This window comes from Nematostella vectensis, chromosome 3, assembly GCF_932526225.1.
Source record: "Nematostella vectensis chromosome 3, jaNemVect1.1, whole genome shotgun sequence".
In the NCBI taxonomy this organism is placed as follows: Eukaryota; Metazoa; Cnidaria; class Anthozoa; order Actiniaria; family Edwardsiidae; genus Nematostella; species Nematostella vectensis.
Genome location: NC_064036.1, coordinates 3,168,723 through 3,190,035, shown reverse-complemented (window position 1 = coordinate 3,190,035; position 21,313 = coordinate 3,168,723). Strand labels below are relative to the sequence as shown.

Sequence of the window (21,313 nt, the reverse complement as noted above, 5' to 3'; positions counted from 1 at the left end):
ACTTAAATTCTTATCTAATCCATCATTGTATTTATTTACGAATTTTTCGCGCAAAATTTGAATGTTGAAAGGAACAAAGCTCTGTGCGAGCAAGAAAAAATTATACTAATTGACGACATGAGATATTAAACTACCCTTGGTACAATAGCTACCAGACTTCTCCCGTCCAGTGACGCTCAGCCAAAATGCCGTGACGTCGAAGCCTGGAGGCATTGATACCCAGGGTAATATCAAACCAACGTTTTTACTAAATGTAAATATCTACTTATATCATTAATGATGATTCGTTATCACTGTTGTTTTCAGTTTTATAGCCTTTATCATCTCCCACAAAAGCGTTCTCCTTCCTATCTACGTATCTTGATAAATCTCATCATTTGAGTAGCATCTGTGAAGCAAGTCCATCAGCCGCGCCGTCATCTCCGCGGATTGCCCTCACAAGCTCAATACCGAACTCAAAGGCGGTGCCCGGGCCCCGGCTGGTGATCAGGTTACCGTCCCTTACCACACGGTCCTCGCTGTATGTGTACCCTGAATGAGGTGGCAAGGCCGTTTAATTTGACAGCAGCCTTAACATAAGAGACTTGGGATATAAAGACTGAGGAACCATGCATCACACACCTGCTTTAGAGCAGAAATGGTGCTGTAAAAATAAACACACATGACTGCGGCGGTCAGGCCGGATAGCGACGAAGAAATAAGCCCTTTTCTGACATAGAAACTTTCTGGATGATCCGGAAGCCCTGAATAAGTTAGTTTTGTCGTTGTTATTTTGATGCGAAAAGCCTAAGCACGACACCTAAAAAGTTGCGTAAAGTGTGTAAATGAAAAAGCTTCGAAAATGCCAAAATTCTTAACTTTAAAAATATTGCGGCTCCTCCACCCGAAACAAAAAAGAATGTTGTTGACTGCTGATTTCGATAACTTAAAGAACATGGTCAGATAATTTTTTTCCGAAAAAGAGATTGCTTAAGTGAATGCCAACTTTTTAGGGGTGTGGCGAAACCGTACTTGCCTGTCATTTTATCCTTGAAGGAAGGGTATGAAGTGACCCTCTTTCCCCCTCCTACACCGTGAGCCAAAAGGGCAGTTGGACCTGATGGGCACAAAGTGACTTCAAATTATGCACATACTCTTATTGGCCTAGGAGAGGAATAATATTAGAGTTCATATGCATTGTGGACCCGAGGCAATACAATACTCAGAGCTATAGCTATTGTAATTTGTATTTTCTTTTCAAGGTATGACTAGAAATACTACAAGCTGAAGAACAGAGCCGTGGCAGGCCTCAAAAAATTGGGGGCGCAATACAGAGACATAAAAAAGTATAGGGGGCAGAGTCACGCCCCTACTGGTCATTTCATCATATTTTTTTCAAATTATTGGGGAACGCATGTGCCCCAGTGCCCCACCCCCTGCTACGGCCCTGTAGAATAACTAGGTGGTCTGCATAGATGTGGTGGAATTACCAGGTTTTATGTGTCGGTGAAAACAGAGTTGTTTCACTGACATTTTGAACATAAGCCCTTTTCTTATCAGAAGATGGAATGAAAAAAACGCAAACACAGCAAAGAAACTAGCATGTAGGTGGTTTCACTTCAAACTGATTACAGTTGTAATCACTTGTATATAGATCATAAAGAACTTACACAGTTTTACCAACCTGCACATATGGCTGCTACAATTCTTCCAGCTTCATACTGCTCACGAAGAATCTGCCCAACTTGATCAGACTGTAAACAAGAGGTGGTGACTTGTAAGAGAAAACATTTTCAATCAAACTACTATTTTTTCACCCAAATGAACTGAATTTGATAACAATCATATAGGTTATAAAAAGACTAATTCAAAATAATGTTACCTTATGCATCAAATAACTCTCAATGGGAATTTGGGATCTACAATATGATAACTAAGGTCAGGAAAAGTTAAAAAAATTAAAAAGAGTACTTACTTTGGCTAGGTTTTGGGCTCCTGTCAGTCCACCAGGTAGAATAACTGCATCATACGGAACCTACAAATACAAAATCAAAGAATAATTATTCCTCAACAGACATTCACTTTGGTTTCCATACCTACATCATTTTAATTAATCTTTTTTTTTTATTTTGGGCCTTAGTCTGATAGACAGCTAGATGTAGTTTGTGAGACTGCTATCTATATCAATCTAGGCCCTACGGTAGTCAAGCAAAAAGCCATGATTCATAAGCCTCATCACCTTTTTGAGTGCATCTTCCAGCCCCATGTCCGGCTTGACCTGGACCTGTCGACTGCAGACCACCGGGTCAGGACCAGTGAGACCAGCAACAACTGTATTCACCTGGAAAGGAAACATGGACAGGTGGGCAAAACAATACAAATCATTTATGTCTCAACTCTATAATTCTAAATACATATGTTGTGCATTCTTAAACTAACATTTCTCTCGCTTCTCTGTTTTCTCTCCCCTTTCTCACCCCCCATGCTCTGCCTCTTTCAAGCCCCTCTTGTTCTGCCTCTTGCACGACTTCCCCTTTAAAAGGAGACGGGATGCACACTAGATATCTTAAAAGGGGACGTGATGCACACTAGAAATCTTAAAAGGGGATGTGATGCACACTAGATATCTTAAAAGGGGACGTGATACACACACTAGAAATCTTAAAAGGGGACGTGATGCACACTAGAAATCTTAAAAGGGGTTGCAATGCACACTAGATATCTTAAAAGGGGACGTGATACACACACTAGAAATCTTAAAAGGGGATGTGATGCACACTAGATATCTTAATAGGGGACACCATGCATACTAACTATCTTTAAAGGGGATGCGATGCACACTAGATATCTTAAAAGGGGACGTGATGCACACTAGATATCTTAAAAGGGGACGTGATGCACACTATACATCTTAAAAGGGGACGTGATGCACACTAGATATCTTAAAAGGGGACGTGATACACACTAGATATCTTAAAAGGGGACGTGATGCACACTAGAAATCTTAAAAGGGGTTGCAATGCACACTAGATATCTTAAAAGGGGACGTGATACACACACTAGAAATCTTAAAAGGGGATGTGATGCACACTAGATATCTTAATAGGGGACACCATGCATACTAACTATCTTTAAAGGGGATGCGATGCACACTAGATATCTTAAAAGGGGACGTGATGCACACTAGATATCTTAAAAGGGGACGTGATGCACACTATACATCTTAAAAGGGGACGTGATGCACACTAGATATCTTAAAAGGGGACGTGATACACACTAGATATCTTAAAAGGGGACGTGATGCACACTAGATATCTTAAAAGGGGACGTGATGCACACTAGATATCTTAAAAGGGGACGTGATGCACACTAGATATCTTAAAAGGGGACGTGATGCACACTATACATCTTAAAAGGGGACGTGATGCACACTAGATATCTTAAAAGGGGACGTGATGCACACTAGATATCTTAAAAGGGGACGTGATGCACACTAGATATCTTAAAAGGGGATGCGATGCACACTATATATCTTAAAAGGGGATGCGATGCACACTAGATATCTTAAAAGGGGACGTGATGCACACTAGATATCTTAAAAGGGGACGTGATGCACACTAGATATCTTAAAAGGGGACGTGATGCACACTATACATCTTAAAAGGGGACGTGATGCAAACTAGATATCTTTCAAAGGGGACACCATGCATACTAAATATCTTAAAAGGGGAAGCGATGCACACTAGATATTTTAAAAGGGGAAGGGGTGCTGGATGGGAGTGTTGCGTGACCAACACAAAGACAGCTGTGCGGGAGACTGAGAGGGGAAGGGGTGCAAACTAGATTCTTTAAAAGGGTGAGGGGTGCAAACGACAGACGTGTACACAGTGGGATGTGCATGGTGAGCATGCAGCCACTCTCCCCCCTTGGCAGCCAAAAAGTGGATCATATCTTATTAAGGAATCTTCATTAATACTATGATTTTTCCATATGATACCTGTGACTTCGCACCCCCCCTTGGCCAATCCTGGAAAGAAGTGCACACCAGATACTTCAAAAGTCAAAAGGGTGCACAAAGGGGAGGGGAGGACACTTTTTCCTGTCATGCCTTTCGCTATAAATTTCACACTTCTAAGCGGAATGAACTGAAAAGCGGCGGGTTCGTAGTATGTGTTTGAGAGCTTCACGCTCCTTTCAAAGAGCATCCAATGGTAAAAAGTAAATCTATCTGCTGTAATATTTACCTTATTTTCTGTCTATCATTGATTTGTTTGCAAGATCTGTGCCTTTTGAGGGCTTTTTTTTAAATTTATATGTCATGCATGGCGCCGTCAGGGCTGGACGACCGCAGTGTTTGAAAAAAAATATTTCAAAGTGAAACAATGGAGTAACATGCTGTATTTTTACTTGATCCGACCATTTAATAGCCAAGGAATATTGGTTATCAAAATTGCTCCAATGTTAGCTACACCACATTTTGATCATTATTTGGGACTTACAAAATTGGCTATTTTTGGCTCCCGTCAAGGTCAGATGACCTCTGATAGACTGATAGATTGGTTTGTGTCAGCACCCTAAATTATACTTTAGTTGTCTTCAACTTGTTTTTACTTACTGACAGGCCTGGGGAAAGGGAACAAGCAAACAGTTCATAAGAAGCCTCAGAAAAAGATACCTTGGTAGAATTATATTTTATTGTGCCCTCGCTTGTAAAGTGCTGTATCCTTCTGTGATTGTTTGTTTCCCTTAACACGCTGCCTACAAATTTGTCATTGGTAAATCTTTATATTTTCGGGGAGCTCATGACTCGCATAGGCCCTGGTTTTTCTGTGGGCCTCTTTTCATGCCATTTTTCTTTGTAGTTACTGTATGTAGTCCAATTGTAACTATGGCAAACAAATTAACTGTATCCAGTGCAATAAACAATTCTTTGCTGCTCTCTAGCTTGTTGGGAAAAACTCAGGTGTCAAATTATTGAAATAAACTGGACATGTAAAATGTTTGCTGTTCTAAACGGCATTTTTACGACAGAATCTATGCTGTAAATATAAACAGTTGAACAGTATTCAACTCGTCAAAGTCCACAGCTCGCAGAGATTGTTTCTCTGCGGTGTTCTCAATCAACTGACACGTTCATGGGGGGCGAAGCCGATGATAATATAACTCATTAGAAATGCATGCCGGGAAGAGGTGCCCTCTACCCTTGGTTGTACACTAGATTCTTTAAAAGGGGAAAAGGTGCTCACAACATTTTTGGTCCCATCATCTTTTGGGTGTAGAAATGTAGTAGAGGTTGTGTACCACTCCTTAAAATAGACAACTTGTTTGCTTTTTACATGTGATTGACAGGTGTCAAAACAACTCATTACTATCTCATTTGAAAAAGGTGACCAGTTGCTCTTATCTGATTGTCAACGTAACACGCGCCTAATTTCTGGTTGCATTATTTTAAAAAACTTAAGTACCTTTCCTCTCCGCAAAACGTCAGCAGTGATAACGGCCTCCATTTCTTCTGCACCCTCCGCTAAAATTACAAGCGCAGATCCCTTCGTGTCGAACGCCATCTTTACTGGATACAACAGGGTTCTTTACGGGGGATTCTATTGGTTACAAAATGCTCTTATATAACAATGCTCACTATTGGTGATAAACTACGGACGGATCAAAATGGGAAAATGATTGGTTAATCTGACCCAATCAAATTTACTCTTAGAAACTTACATGCAATTTATGCAGAATAGAGCCAGCATTCCAAATTTGCCTCGGAAAAAGTTTGTCAGCTTTACGAATTTTTATAACATTGACAAAGCAGGGTCAAACTAGTCTTTAAAACGACGGTAGTGATTCTCAAAAGCTGAATAAAGCGGTGGAAGATATATCTTTGATTCAAGATATCAATCCCGTCTCTTAGGCCGTGTGACATTGTTTGTCGACATTGTTTGTCAACGTTGCGAAGCACCGAGCAGGACAACTGTGGTGTGTGTACGAACACAAAGCTGATGATCTTTTGAAAAACGTCCTGCCAAGATGTGGTTTTACTTCCTATCGCACGTTGCTTATCATTTCACTCGATGGTTTCCAAAGGACAACCGAACAGTCGTGTAAGTCTCAAGCTTAAATAATTTTATTTTATTTTGGTGTTGACAAGCATTTCGGAATCGAACCCAATCGAACATGATTTTATATTGAATGATTGGATTCGGCAATCGAACGTGTTCCATAAATCGATTGTGCTACATTAAATTTGATTGAGCCGGACAATCAAATCTTTTTGATTAGCTACTACCCCAGGCATGTAACATTTATGTAACTTGTAACACCGCCTGCCTAGCTGTCATTTATAATGTTTTTTGTTTTGTAGAAGAATTGTGGTAATTCTCTGGTCCCTGCTATTCTTGGTTCCACAAGTTTACGTCATACTGCTGTAAGTATTGTACACTTTGTTTGCAATGACATCATCAAATACATGTCCAAGTCCAGCACTGATTTGAGTATGCTTTTTTAGGCCACGAAGCTCAAAGTTCTGTGATCAGCCCCTTCTAAGCATTAGTGTTGCTTGCGTTGTTTTTACATTTGCAATGATTGGTGAGTATATGATAAAAATGGGCCAAGCAAATATATAGGCCCAATTTAAAGCACTGAGGGGGGGTGGGGGGAAGTATATAAGTCAGGCAAAATGTCCCATAACAAAACAATATTTACCAATTTAAATAAAAGCCTGGGGCTTTTGCCGGGCCTTTAGGGGTGTAATGAAGGCATCTAATCTAGAAGTTCACCTGTTTGACTAACTGTTCTCTTTTACGATATTTGACTGACTATTTAATTCTGTCTCACTATATACCATGACTAACTGTTCTGTCTCACTATATATGACTAACTCTTCTGTTTGACAATATTCAACAGACTGTTCTGTCTCACTATATGACTAACTGTTCTCTTTTTTGATATTTTACTGACTATTCTGTCTAACAATATATGACTAACTGTTCTGTCTCACTATATTTGACTGACTATTCCGTCTCACTATATATGACTAACTCTTCTGTTTTACAATATTCGACTGACTGTTCTGTCTCACTATATGACTAACATTCTGTTTCTCTATTCTTTTTTCTACAGCCTTCTCCTTCCTGTTCACCATGATGGAGCCTGTCCCTTGGCAGCTCAAGATCGCGTTCCATTTCTTTGGATTTGGGTCTCTGTTAATGGGGCTTGTTTTATTTGCATCAACCTTAGATGCTGAGACATGTGTAAGATTTTTTTCATATTAATAGGGTGGAACCTTGATTTGGTATGTGCTTTAACTTGGACAGAATCAATATTATTTAAGGCTTACTAGCACTGACATTTACAGACTACAGTACTTCATTTTTAAGATTTGGAATATGGGAGATAACCCCCCACCACACACATGTATATGCTAATCAAGGCCATTCCTACTCCAAATATTGCTTATTGGGTTACTTTGTGTTTCTCCTTGTTTTATTTGTTTTTGTCTTTTTTAAACATTCTAATTGTTGTATTGTTTTTAGGTACTCTACACACCAGAACTTTTTTACCTGTGCATGTCATTTGGAATATTTGCGATTCTTTCAAGTGGTTAGTAATCTTAAATTCCTTCCCTTCCTTTTTTTTTCCATTTCAATAAACTGTTGAATGTAAACAGCATTTAATAGTTTTACACCATGTGAACTCTTCTCCAACTCTCCTGAGAATTTGTCTGGGAGACTAAAGAGTATATTATATGGCAACAAGCCCAGTATGGTTTATAAAAAAGCAATTTACACATGACTGAACAGTATTTAACATTCTGTAAGATTAGTTTGTGAGTTTAACTTTTTTTTGTTTCTTTTTTTAAGGCTTCATCTTGCTCATGTTGCCATTCTGGTTGGTGAACTACTTATGGCCGGACTCAGTTTTAAACCGACGTGAGAGAAGGGGAGTTTGTTATGAGCCTGTCAAATGCTGCACTTGTTTGTGGCACATCTAGAGGATGGAACTGTGCTCTGTGCAAGTATCATGTATCTAGTGGGGTGCGAAGAGTAAAAACTGAGACTACACACCTCCCACCAACAAATCCTCGTGATGCGCATGCAATGATGTGTGCATGTGAGAGAAACAGAGTTTGGTACAAACCAATCACACTTGACACAACCACATGCTTTTCGGCGCTCATGGTTAACAGTCTAACGGCCACTGAAACTGCAAAATGGCTTCTTTCACCAAAAGCCAGTAGAGAATGGGAAACGAAAAAACGCAAGGTGCATGTGTGACTGAAAATAAGTGTAAACTACATTGAAAGCACCGAGTCTTATTCAAGTGATTGTACTACAGCTCCTGTCAAGTTGAGCTCTGTTTTGGCTCCTGGTGAAAGATTATGTATATGTGCACTGCCCAACCTAATAGGTGATTAGATAATTGGGCTAATTTGCGTTTTTTTTTTGTTAGGGATAATAGCCTTACAATAAATAACTGGAATGAATTGAAATTAGTCAGATTTATTGATTCTGTCTTAACCTAACTTTTCAGATAAAATACTAACCAAAAACTAGAATATAGAGAAAATACAATATTTTGTAGATAACTATTGTAAATAGAGGGATATTTTTTACCTAATATTTATTCTGTAACTAATACATAATTACCAATAAAAAACATTTGATTCTCTTAACTTTTTTTTTAATTGCTTAGATTTATTTGTAGTTACAATTTCTGTGGCTTTTCTGGGGCTGTGTGTCAGATGACATTCTCATTATAAATAAACTCTCAGGCAGTTTTTCCTAAGAGTATACCAAGCACTGCCTTTATGAAAATACCATAACATAGTTGGCTTGAGGTATAATTCCAGGTTGTATTATTCTTTCTAAATAGCCTTCAGTTCATCTTGTACTATTTTCTTGTACATGTCAAAGCCACCCTCAATAGAGCGCACTGTTCCTTGCCCGCACAGCCACACCTCATTACAGACATTACGCACTAAGCGTTCGTCATGGGATACAAGCACAACGCCTCCCTAGTGTAAACAGCACACAATAAATTCCTGGTATTATTACTATACTTGGGGTAGGTAGGGGAATATCAAAGGAAGTGGGGCAATATTACAACACTTCCGAGGAAGGGGAGGGAAATATTTCAGAAGATTAAAGGAAGGAGATGAAAATATTACCCAGTGGGGACTCCGATAAAAAAACACCAGGGTGATCGATGGCAAAAATAAATTTTAACCCTAAGAGATACACTTTTGAGGGATAGGAGGGGGGTATTACAGGGAGGGGATGTCAACATTACAACACTAATGAGAGGGGAAGGGGGGTATTACAGGGAGGGGATGTCAACATTACAACACTAATGAGAGAGGAGTAGGGGGGTATTACAGGGAGGGGATGTCAACATAACAACACTAATGAGAGGGGAAGGGGGGTATTACAGGGAGGGGATGTCAACATTACAACACTAATGAGAGGGGAAGGGGGGTATTACAGGGAGGGGATGTCAATATTACAACACTTATGAGAGGGGAAGGGGGGTATTACAGGGAGGAGATGTCAACATTACAACACTTATGAGAGAGGGGAAGGGGGGTATTACAGGGAGGAGATGTCAACATTACAACACTTATGAGAGGGGAAGGGGGGTATTACAGGGAGGGGATGTCAATATTACAACACTTATGAGAGAGGGGAAGGGGGGTATTACAGGGAGGGGATGTCAACATTACAACACTAATGAGAGAGGGGAAGGGGGGTATTACAGGGAGGGGATGTCAACATTACAACACTTATGAGAGGGGAAGGGGGGTATTACAGGGAGGGGATGTCAATATTACAACACTTATGAGAGGGGAAGTGGGTATTACAGGGAGGAGATGTCAACATCACAACACTTATGAGAGAGGGGAAGGGGGGTATTACAGGGGGGAGATGTCAACATTACAACACTTACGAGAGAGGGGAAGGGGGGTATTACAGGGAGGGGATGTCAATTGTTAATATAACACTTTTGAGGGAGGGGAGGGGAAGATTATAACTTCAGCAGAGGTGAGTTTAGTGACTCCAATAAGCATTACCTTGAACTGTCTTAGAGCTTTAGCTAAGGCCTCTATCGTCTCCATATCCAGATGATTTGTGGGTTCGTCAAGAACCAGTAAATTTGGTCTGAAAAGAAAAAATTAACAGTAAGCATTATTATTCTGCTGCAACATGACATCCAGTCTTTCGGTTGAGGTCCCATCTCTTGTGTGTGCAATTTTTAAGAGTAGGGAATTGCTCCCAGTACCACGGTTTAGCTATCTCTGAAACCAAGATGAAGAGCTACCAATGTGCCTCAGTTTTTAATATTAAGACAAGATGACTCACAATAGAAATGCAGACTCATGCATTAGGCAGTGGCATGGAAGTTGCAATTGCTCTGTCAAGTGTTTAAGTGTGAAGCGATAAGAAACGATGCAATTTGGGCATAATTACTTTTGCAAATACATTCATTTTAATGAAACAACGCAAACGTCACTCACCCGCCCATAGTCATGGAAGCAAATACCACTCTACTTTTCTGTCCACCAGACAAGCTGATAATCGGCCTTGTAGCCAGCTCTCCTGACACCCCATATCGGCCCAGTTGGTGCCGGTATGCTTCAGTATTCATTCCTATAGAAAGTATACAGTAATAGGTATTAATAAATAACAATACAGACAAACATGAAAATTGATTGCGAACAGTAAAATACACCATCACACAAAACAGGCCACCAAAGTAGAGGCTGTTTATACTGTATGAAGCTTTGGAACTTGATGACTTATGCTGAGTGGTTACAGGCATGAGCCATGGGATTATGATCTATATAATCCATGATGCTACAATATGTGATTTACAACCCAAATGTTGTGATCACAATGATGCATTGTTAGTATGATGTCCACAGATTCTGTCACAAGTTACGGACCTGGAAATCTAGAGGCGAGGAACTCGATAGCACACTGTGTCATTTGTAGTTGATCCACATGGTGCTGGCTGAAGTAGCCGATCTTCAGGTTTCTACAAAATCAAGAACACCAAAGAATTATATTCAGGAGATCTCAAACTATGGGCTTAGTTAAACAAAACAAAATAAATGCAGCATTAGATTAATACTTCATAAAAAAAGCCTGTGAAAATTGTAGGACACAAAAAAGAAGCACTTCCACACTCCCTGGACATCCCTTGGACACATTCTGGACATCCCTTGGACACATTCTGGCTTTGCGTCAGGAAAGAGTCTCCTCTTTCTTCATTTGTCACGTACTGTACCTGTGGTAGTGTCGAATTCCCTTGACTGGCTCTAGTTCTCCCAAGAGGATCTTTAGAAGCGTCGTCTTACCAGAGCCGTTGTCTCCGACCTTGAGCATAAGTTAGGGTAAGTATGGAATAGAAACTTTACAAAGTAGAGTCGTCAATAAAGAGGCATTCTTGGGGATAATGTGTTGCGAGACCCAGTCACGGCATTTTGGCTGAGCGTCACTGGACAAGAGATGTCTGGAGGCTCTGGTAGCCAGGGTAGTGTTGCGAATAAGTACAACTGGTAAAGGACCTTCTGGGTCCTTGGAGATGATTAAGAGGAGTGGATTGTAGTGGGTTTGTGGTGATTGAATATGGTCAGTGCTTGTAATCCGGGCAAGCGATGCTTTTTACTTGGCCTTGTGCTTTTTGTAATTTGGGCAATTGGTGCTCATAATTTGGGTGGCTTATAGTTGTTCTTTGAATACAGGGAATTGTACTTTTTGTGGTTGGATACTGTTGAAATGCAGAATGGGTGATCGCTGATCTTACCACTGCTATCCTAGATTCGTTGTTGGCAGAAATATCGACTTTACTGAAGATAACACGGTCAGGTGAGTAGTGAAACATCACCTGCAGGTAAAGCAAGCGTTACAAGGAAACACGTTTATAGAGCATGAGATATGGATTTTATGTAATTTCACAGACAACTGTTGCATTTTTTCTGGTTTTGGATCTCTTTTTCTTGCGAATGCCAGCCCAGTAAAACACAGAAAAAAGAGGCCTCTACCATTGCAGGTTTAAGGACCTATTTTAAAACAATCGCTTTGCAAATTGCTGAACTCTTACTGAATTTTTTTTTTTCCTTAGCCTTATAAATTGAACGGCTCTCCTTTAGGAAAGGAGAGACAAATGTGGCCTCATGCTAAATAATATAAGGAGTGGAACATACTTCATCCAGTTGTAAAACAGGAGGTGATAGCTTCTCGCACTCGGGAAACCTGATGGAAATCAAATTAGTGTTATTAACAGCTCCGTATTCTTGCTTTCATGCCACATGCCACACCACGGGGCTTTATGATTGTCGAGGAAGGGGAGACAAATGTCTTTTACCCACCCCGACATATGTGTCTCTATTGTCAGGTGAGATCACATTTAATTGATGCAGTGCGGTGTGCTGTCCTTTACATGCAAACTTACAGTGAGTTGTAGCCTGGTATTCCTAGAGGAATTCTCACTTACCGCAGTATCGCGGGTGGGTCTCGCTCGACAGGTTGTAAAACAGGACTGGAAACAATACAGAGCAAATGAATAAGAAACAACTCCTAATGTCATCTAAAATAGTGATAGAATCCCACCACGGTGACAGAAGAGTTGTGCGCCGCCTATAGACATAATACATGGGTATTAGGACTCCCTTTACTTTACACTCTCGCTTTGTGAGAAGTAGCGGTTGCAGAGGGAATGTTGAGACTCGCCAACAAGCTATCAAGTGGAGACACACATAAGTGGATGATACATCTTACAGAATAATGTATTATCTTTGTGGTACTACTTGACTGACTAGATTTCATTTCAAATTGGTTTTCTTTGGGAATTGCACAAATCCATATCCAGAAATCCAAGTTTCTGAAATCCTGCATTGCTCCGCTCCGGACTCACATTCCCTCACTCTTCTGCAAAATGGCTTTCGTGTCATGACATACTTTTTGTCACGCAATGGGCTTGAGCTCAGTAAGTGCATTGCGTGACAGAGGTCAGCACGACTTCGTGGGAGACTACAAGTTCACTTGTTTGGCACACAGCGAAACAAGAGAATGTCAAGACCATGTGCACAAAACAGATTTCTATGTGCGTTGCGGGGAAGAAAACTGCGTGCAAGCAGTTTGTGTGTCTACCATGTTTTACAAAAACACTTTAGGCTCTGATATTGCCACAAACTCAGTGACAGCTTTAAGCCTTTGGCTTCACTGTGGCAATAACAGCAATAACAAAAAGTAAGAAGACTCACAGCTTTTCGAGAATTTTGATTTTACTCTGCGCCAGAGAGGCCCTCTTGGCATTGTAACGAAACTTGTCGATGAATGCCTTAAAAAAGAAATGATGTCAATCATGAAGTAATTATTTTGAATGATTGTGTCACACCCTTGCCATGATAACACCCCTGGTTGCCCATGAGTTAGTACCCTTCATGTAGGTAAAGTGACTATGCCCCCATGGTTGCCCATGAGTTGCGTAACTATACCCTGCCACACCTATCGTGATACATACCTGTAAATGTTGCCTGTACATTTGTTGTGCCTCATATTCTCGTTGCTGATTCAGTAATTTCTCTTCACGCGTTTTCTGGAAATTCTGTCAAACACAAAATAACAAACCATTTAAATGTATTATATTTGTACAAACCATTTAAAAGTATCTTTTTAAAATTACTGAAAAATTTTGGGTTGTTCTTGAAACCCTTGACAGGGGCGGCTAGATAATTCAAGGTTTATACCACAAAAGTGCAGTCCCACCTCTCCCCCCCCCCCCCCCCCTCTGCTGTCGCTAATACTGAGGGGTTGGCAGGCGAAACAAGGATAGCTAGGGATTGGTTACCTCATAGTTTCCCTTGTAGTAGTCAAGTTTTTGAGAGTGCATGTGAAGGATATCCGTGGTCACAGTGTCCAGGAAGTTTCTGTCGTGGGATACCACAAGGATAGTGGTTGGCCATTGCTGAAAAAGAGAGGTGAGTCAAACCCAATTTTCTGCTTGTATTACAAGGACAAAAAACTTAAAACTGTGCCATTGCTTTATCTACCATATGCATGGATTATCACTGATTTCAATAGCTTTAACTGTAGGCTTTCTAATCTTTTAGGCCCTTAGCCAGGATTTTGAGCGGGAGGGGGAGGGCTCATTTACCCATTAAGTGGACCATTTTCTCTTAGTAGCTCTCCCTAGCTCACGGTGGTACTCAATTTTCCTTCATTAGAGCGGACCTTCCAGAAGAGTGGGGGTTTCTTCTGAACCCCTTAACCTCCCTGATTATGGGCCTGGCTTTTATAACAACCATTATTAAGTTTAAACACTTTAAGTACCTGTAAATAGCCTTCTAACCACATTACAGCCTTGAGATCCAACATGTTTGTGGGCTCTGAAAAAACATCACGCATGTAATACATGTGGTACAAGCCTTTATTTACAGTAGGAAGCCCATTTAATGTTTCTGTTAATAATTCCCATTAATGATTATCAGCATGCAAAACACAGACATGTTCTTCAACCAAACTGGTAGTCGACTCGAAATTTTATGAAAAATAATTAAAAAAAAAACACACTAAATAACTGATAAAACTTGTAAATAAACAAACAAAAATATTTAGTTAGGTTTTCATAAAATAAGAAAGTCAATTAGAGCTAAATCGAATGAAGATTTCCACCATTCAAGTGGTGATTTTGTTGAGATCGTTTTAGGTGGGAGGGGAAAGGGGCGCTTATTCCAAAATTCGAGGTGAAGGGGAGAAGAGGGTGCTTTTTTAAAGGTGGGCTCTAGGGCTCTAACTCAAATCATTACAGTAAGTCAAACACCATGGTCATCTTACCATCTAAAAGAAGTAGATCTGGTCTGAAAAAGATAAACAAAATGAGAAATCATTCAGAGCAAAAAAAATTGTCAAATAACCTTACTAAAATTATTCCATTCTGGGTACCTCCATCAAGCAGACACCATGTAAGAGACATTTTCCAAGGTAAAGGTGTCCATAATATTGAAGTTCCACTGTACTTTCCACTGTACTCACTTTCAGGTATTTTCCATGCAAAACTAGTACTTCATACTGGTGAGATCATAATGTCCCTTTTGTACACAGTTGTGCAAAACTAAATGTTTATAATAGCAACACTCATTTGTTTTTTGAAAAAAAGGAAATTTGTCAAGATTCTGTCGCAAAAATTCCATGAAATAAGATTCTAAAAATTACTAAAAACACTCTTTTCTTGTTTACTTACTTGCTAAACAAAGCTCTTGCAAGAGCAAGCCTCATACGCCATCCACCTGAAAACTCCCTACAATCAACAACAACAGCTCATTGCAACTATCTTAAGCTTATTGTTCTAACATCCAACATGTCAGGGTTAAAATCAAATGTGTGTGCCATATTACATAAATAACAATCAAAATGTCATCCTTCATAACATAACTGAGCATCTACTCATATGACTTTTTTCTGTTGCAAAATATTTTATTTTTATTTTTTAGTACTGTAAGGGGATGAAACATGCAAAACCGTACTGCTGCCTTTCGCAAAAAATAACTCCCTTGATGAAATGAACAAAATACAATTTATTTACATCAGCACATGTCAATCTTAAAAAAGGCATCTCATTTTATCTATATTATGTATCATTGAACAGCTATATTATTTCAAAGTTGCCTTCTGTAAATTTTGGCTACAGTACTTCCATTGCCTTGATGGCAAAAAAATTAAATTGAAAGTGAAGCAAGTTTATAGTTTTATATCTAGATACAAAATATTTATATGAAAATCAGATATAATGCTTGGGTTCTATTAAGGCTCTTGCATTTTTTGGGGATATCTATAGCTTTTCAGTACTGCCCCCCTAAAAGATCACTAGCTTCATATAAACTCTCTTTTTTTATGCATTCGCTACTAATAACATCTTGAGTGTCAGTCAAATCTACTTTATTTGGTTATAGCATCTTAGATAGAACCTATGTAAGCAAATCATTTATGCCTAAAATACTTTTTTTTTACATTTCTTGAGGTCCAACCACAACCAGCAAATAAGTCTGTTTAAAAATGCTTGTCAGATGGCTTGTTGCCCTGGTGCAGGTGCAACTCTATCATAAAATATACATTAGTATCATTATTATTAATCTGTGAACAATTGTTCGCAATGTCCTTTTCACCCATGCTTGAAGAAATGGGATGGACATTTTGTAACTTACTTTGTAAATTGTGTCTGCATTTTGGGAGTGAATCCAAGACCGGCAAGGATTGTTGATGCCCTGAAAGAGATGACATGTATGTCACACAACTAGAACAAGCAACTACAGTACCTAGAGCATACTTTATTACCTTATAACATAGCCATAAATTATTTATAATATTCAAACTAATTTGAGAAGGGTGTAGCCACATGGAACATGATGTAAATTCAGTATTTAATTGCTGTTCACCTCGCAGGTGCCTTATCAGCTTCTATTTCCTCCAATCGCGAATATATCTGCAGAGAAAAGCAGGTTTTAGGGTTTTTAGATGTGTAAAAAGGGCATAAGCAGAGAACTGTTGAAGGTATATATATATCATCAACTCACTTGAGCAAGACGTTTACTTGTCTTATCTCCATTGGCATCTGGGCTGAAAAAAATATATGAGGGATTAAGATCTTTGAAATGTGATAAAAAAAGGCCTTATTTGACACCAGACCAATGGCTACAAACCAATTTTGTCAATTATTACCTGAATGTAAGCAAGTTCATAATGTAAAATATTTCACTACCTTTTACTTGATGTTGAGGCTGCAAGAGCTTTTTCCTCTTTCAACAGATTAAATCTCTCAGTATCACATTCTAAGACACTTTCTAGAGCTGGAGTTTCATCACCAACAACCTAAAGGCACCATAATAACATGTTAAAAATCCAAAGAATCAAGTTCAGAACTGTATATTTTTGTGAGCTTTGCTGCAAATTTATATACATACCTCTTGTTCTACATACAGAATAGAAATATTTGATGCCACAAACAGCTCCCTCCTAGTAAGAAAAAGAAGAAAAGGGTTGTACATACTTAACACAATGACACAAGACAATGTACATCTACAGTAACACAGCTGACAAAATGAAAAAAAGAAGAGATAATTAATAGGGCTTACTTTGATAATGTTCTTAGTAGCGTTGTTTTACCAATGCCATTTCTGCCAACCAGACCGTACCGCCTTCCAAAAGCTATGGCAAGATTGGCACCTTTCAGCAGTGATCTGTATACACAGAAATAATATCAGCAACTGGTTAGATTAAAAAATATAAAACAAACATAACAAAAAGACCAGAAGCTTAGCAAACTCTTTATGACAAAAATAGCAAAAACTGCTTGAAAACTGTACTGAAATAGAATCTATTTTGTATGTACAACAGTAGTTTTGGACGGTGGACCAAGTAGCTCAAACTTGTGCCAATGTGGGCAGAGTCAGAAATCCAAAAGCATGATTCCCCGGCGAGATTCAGAGACCTGCAGCATCTTCACTGGGTAACAGTGACTAGTAACTTGTGGGCTCAAAAGCTCATGAACGGGGGCCCTATGTATGTAGGTTACATGAATGACAACTATGATAACGGAATGTGAAAGTGTTTTGAAAGAGTGTTAAAACATCTCATTAGTTTACCTGTTTCCATAAGCCAAGTCAAAGTTCTCAATACGAATATCTTGTGATTTATTAGTACCACTAGATTCCATTTTCTGTTCTCGTCTGTTTGTACTTTGACTTGCAGTAGCACCATCCATCTCACTAAAACATTGCACTTGTTATTGAATGGACCTCTAAAAGCACAAACAGATTATATTACAGGAATTAATCACTGGGCATACATACACTGGCACCACATCAGCCTTGTCTTCCTTGTCTGCTCTTCTCTCTTGTTTAGCTTTTAATTTTGCTTCTGCTTTCTTCAATTTTTCTTGATCAACAATCTAAAAGCAAACAACAAAACAAAAACATTTGCTAACAACCTACAGTATGCTGTATAGTGTATTAAGGGGGTTCATAAGTAAAAAAAATGTATATCATGACAAGAAGGGGGCTGAATTACGAAAAATGTAAGAAAAAGACAGATGTTATGTAGAGTGGAGGCTAAATTCCACCCATCCCATATGCATGGCCTAAAAATTATAGGAGTAGGATAAACTGTAACATGTTAGTATTGCTGTAAGGATGGTTTTGACTTAAACCTTGATTATGACATAAATAAATTTTTAAGATTTTTGTAATCATTTTTAGATTAGTCACAGAAACAAGTGTTTTAATTACTTACAGTTCCACTATCTTGCTTTTTTATCCAAATACTGACTGATTCCTCTGCTTCCTCTACACAAAAATGTTGACAAATGCTAGTCACACTATAATAAAGTAGTATAGGGATCCAGGAAGTGAGGGAGGATACCAATATATGATAAAAAAACATATATAGAAAAATATATAATATTTAAACTCCCATACCTTTTTTGAAAAAAATTGATTTAAGGGGGGGAGCAAAGATCTGCTGGACACCTGCTACTGATAGATTACTGAACAGAAATTGCAAAATTATATTAAAAAGCCATCTATTATCAAAAATCAAAACAAGTTATATCATAGTTTTTGCAGCTGGACAACTAATTTAAGAGATTTTTTAACACTTAGAAAAAAAATAACATTTTATCATTATTGCATTATCTAAAAAAAAATTAAACCTATTCTAAACCTTAAAAACATCAAATAGAAATCAAGACTTTTTAAGGACCTCTCCCTTTTTCCCCTCCTTTTAAAGGCAGAGGCAAGCATAGCTTTGCAGTATTTAAATACAATACCTGTATTTAGGGTTAGATTCTCTAGCTTGACTGGAGCATCAAGCTTGACAAATGTCTGTTGATCCTTTGATGATCTCCTGCAATGATGCATTAATTAGATTAATTAGGTTATTAAATAAATTTAAAATAAACTAGTTAGACCCAGAGATTGACCCATTACTGAAGTAGGGGGATATGAGTGCCAATTAGAGGGCAGCATAGAAGAGCTATATATAATTCACAGATGATACTGTATTAAGTTCCAAGGTCCAAGATCAAGTTTTCTTTCAAATGAACCATTGTATTATCAACATTCTTTAATAAAGGCAAATCACGCCTCCATTTCATGCTCTACCACAATACAAAGTCACACAATGCATCCTTTTTTTATTTGCTGATTCAAGTGAGCAACTGATACATTTTCAATTTTTTTTGTCAAAAAAGTATAAAAATTTATTCATGGACAGTTATTACGATAGTTTTACCTGTAATCAAACATTTTAAAATATACTGTAACTATGTAATCACAAAGGAGTGGTTGATAGGCATTCTTTTTTATCTGCAGCTGGCCTGCAAATTTTTTTCAATAACATACTTTCTTATGATATCCATGAGCCTATCACAAACATCCCGGATAACATCCTCATTTGCATTCGGATCAACTTCATGTAAAATTCCACCAATCCCATCATATATGTCTTCTCCTGTCTCAAAATCATCTGCATGTGTCAGAACATCTGAGAAAAGAAAAAAAGGAATAAGCAGAATAAACAGCCCCATCTCACACCTGTCAACTCTCCCGCATTAGGCGGGAGTCTCAAGATTTTGGACCTCTTCTCTCGCTCTCCCGCGTTGAGCACAGAATATCCCGCTTTTTACATTTTTTATCGCTTCCGAAAAATTATTCTATAGAAAATCGTCATTTTCCCTATTTTCTATTAAAATATTTAAAACAATAATTCCCTCGTGAGATCTATAAGTGGATTTCTTCGCGAAAGCTTATTTTACGGCAAGTGCCTGCGAGGCTATACCAACCCCTTCCCCCCAAAAAAATGAATATACCCCACCCCTCCCCCAAAAGAATTCTCAAGCCTTGTGATTTTCGGAGGTTGACAGGTATGCCATTTATTTCTCTAGATTCAATAAAGTGCACACAAATTACCCTTATCACTATAAATTATCATCTTATATCTCGTGCTCTATGTTAATACGACGAAATCTGGAAGCATCAATGACACTTTTTAAGTTGATATCTAAATAAACAATATGGGCCTTAGGAGGGGTGAATGAAGTATCAAATTTTGATCAAATCCCTAATTAAAATCTCGGATTTTTATTTTGTCAAAAGTGATTGCGTAGATTAAATATGCGACTAAGTGTTCACTATTTCTATGCTAATGGCTTGATCACTAACTATAGATCAAAGATAGCTGATTGTAAATACAGTCATCGTGGCATTGGCGTATTGCACCATCGAAAATTCCGGAAATCAAAAACACCGGCAAACAAGGAACACAGAATCAATCATTTCTAGAGGCTCTGGCGACCCGTTCTCTTACCTTTAACATAGTCCAGTAGCTCCGTGTCTATACTAGGAAATTGTTTCCTCAGTAGAGCTTCCTGTATTACAGATTTGTCTTCATTTTTGTGAGAAGAGTTCTTTTTATGAAAATCTAAATCCGCCATGATGAAATGTAACCAGGCCAGATTCTTCCAGAAATCTTCTCGCATATGTGGGCTGCCTGTGGTGGGGTAGGATATGATGCCTGTGCATTCACAGGCTTACCAGTCTCAGTCAGTCTCTTCTAGCTCGAATATTTTAACCCCGTGGGGGGAGGGGGGGACTCCCATATTATAATGACGGGGATGCTCGTAGGAAATTTCATTTTTACCCCTAAAAGGTACCAAAAAGGGCGTGGCTCCAACCAATTTTTACCCCTAAAAGGTACCAACAAAATATAGACTTTTAAAGTACCAGTTGTGCAGATTACAATTCATCAAGCACCTCCACCAGTTATGATTACAAAAGTAGTGTCATTCTATCTTTAGCATAGTATAGCTCAAGAACTGGAACATGAAAATATATGTCTTACAATACTTTGTCTACATTATATTTAGCAATTGTAGAACTCAGAACTGGAAAAGGAAAATGTATTTTTAGTTTTTTTTTATATATATATATCGAAGTAGCAGCTTGTTCTGACCCCTTAAAGGTAACCATGTCACAAAAAAAGCCAGCGCTTGAACTCGAACCCCCTAAAAGGTACCAAACCCGTGATTTTTACCCCTAAAAGGCACTACGAGCATCCCTGTCATCTCTGTAAAGGGGGTACCCCCCCCCCCCCGGGATTTTAACGATGATCACCTCCTGTAATTGTCTTATATGCTAGAATAAAGGTCACAATAAACTCTCATTGCTTTGTGATGTGTAGTTATTCAGAATAAGCGGTATTTCTAACGCTTGAGCAGTTGAGGGATTCCGCGATATAGTAACGTGGGCCAGAGTCCAAGGTGGGGGGACTCCCCCGTAGAAGTC

The 21,313-nt window shown here is 38.7% G+C and overlaps 3 protein-coding genes across 4 annotated transcripts; 1 reads left to right on the top strand and 2 right to left on the bottom strand.

Moving 5' to 3' along the window:
* Positions 1-13: 13 nt before the first annotated feature.
* LOC5507766 (Parkinson disease protein 7 homolog) lies at positions 14-5,593 on the bottom strand. 2 transcript variants are annotated; one of them, XM_032376480.2, is made up of 6 exons: positions 5,445-5,593; positions 2,219-2,320; positions 1,955-2,014; positions 1,664-1,733; positions 1,016-1,096; positions 14-531 (listed from the first exon to the last, which is right to left on the bottom strand). In XM_032376480.2, the coding sequence occupies exons 1-6, from the start codon at positions 5,541-5,543 to the stop codon at positions 374-376; spliced, it is 570 nt and encodes a 189-aa protein (XP_032232371.1). In that variant the 5' UTR covers positions 5,544-5,593; the 3' UTR covers positions 14-373. The 2 variants fall into 2 exon arrangements, with proteins under 2 accessions (XP_032232371.1, XP_032232372.1); XM_032376481.2 differs by lacking the exon at positions 2,219-2,320 and having other exon boundaries at positions 5,445-5,578.
* Positions 5,594-5,630: 37 nt separating this feature from the next.
* LOC116614909 lies at positions 5,631-8,650 on the top strand. Its single transcript, XM_032376482.2, has 6 exons — positions 5,631-6,080; positions 6,341-6,403; positions 6,485-6,564; positions 7,099-7,229; positions 7,512-7,578; positions 7,839-8,650. The coding sequence occupies exons 1-6, from the start codon at positions 6,007-6,009 to the stop codon at positions 7,967-7,969; spliced, it is 546 nt and encodes a 181-aa protein (XP_032232373.1). The 5' UTR covers positions 5,631-6,006; the 3' UTR covers positions 7,970-8,650.
* On the bottom strand, positions 8,462-20,495 carry LOC5507778 (ATP-binding cassette sub-family F member 3). The gene is made up of 26 exons (XM_032376477.2): positions 20,337-20,495; positions 19,373-19,514; positions 18,799-18,875; positions 18,264-18,316; positions 17,825-17,922; positions 17,618-17,740; positions 17,108-17,212; positions 16,937-16,988; positions 16,735-16,844; positions 16,550-16,592; positions 16,412-16,458; positions 16,181-16,240; positions 15,220-15,276; positions 14,814-14,836; positions 14,310-14,365; positions 13,828-13,944; positions 13,501-13,584; positions 13,241-13,317; positions 12,472-12,516; positions 12,182-12,230; positions 11,782-11,862; positions 11,263-11,351; positions 10,919-11,010; positions 10,490-10,622; positions 10,046-10,133; positions 8,462-8,992 (listed from the first exon to the last, which is right to left on the bottom strand). Exons 1-26 carry the CDS (start codon positions 20,461-20,463, stop codon positions 8,843-8,845), a joined length of 2,178 nt encoding a protein of 725 aa, XP_032232368.1. The 5' UTR covers positions 20,464-20,495; the 3' UTR covers positions 8,462-8,842.
* Between the last annotated feature and the right edge of the window lie 818 nt (positions 20,496-21,313).

Excerpts from the sequence above, each read along its gene's own strand:
- LOC5507778 (XM_032376477.2), bottom strand. The coding sequence starts at position 20,463 with ATGGCGGATTTAGATTTTCATAAAAAGAACTCTTCTCACAAAAATGAA. Across the intron at positions 11,352-11,781 it reads ACGAATCTAGGATAGCAGTG|GTCGGAGACAACGGCTCTGG; the intron begins GTAAGATCAGCG and ends CTTATGCTCAAG. Across the intron at positions 8,993-10,045 it reads AAGCTCTAAGACAGTTCAAG|GGAGGCGTTGTGCTTGTATC; the intron begins GTAATGCTTATT and ends TGTTTACACTAG.
- LOC5507766 (XM_032376480.2), bottom strand. The coding sequence starts at position 5,543 with ATGGCGTTCGACACGAAGGGATCTGCGCTTGTAATTTTAGCGGAGGGT. Across the intron at positions 2,321-5,444 it reads ACGTTTTGCGGAGAGGAAAG|GTGAATACAGTTGTTGCTGG; the intron begins GTACTTAAGTTT and ends TTTCCTTTCCAG. Across the intron at positions 1,097-1,663 it reads TGTAGCAGCCATATGTGCAG|GTCCAACTGCCCTTTTGGCT; the intron begins GTTGGTAAAACT and ends TGTGCCCATCAG.
- LOC116614909 (XM_032376482.2), top strand. The coding sequence starts at position 6,007 with ATGTGGTTTTACTTCCTATCGCACGTTGCTTATCATTTCACTCGATGG. Across the intron at positions 6,565-7,098 it reads TTTTACATTTGCAATGATTG|CCTTCTCCTTCCTGTTCACC; the intron begins GTGAGTATATGA and ends TTTTTTCTACAG. Across the intron at positions 7,579-7,838 it reads ATTTGCGATTCTTTCAAGTG|GCTTCATCTTGCTCATGTTG; the intron begins GTTAGTAATCTT and ends TCTTTTTTTAAG.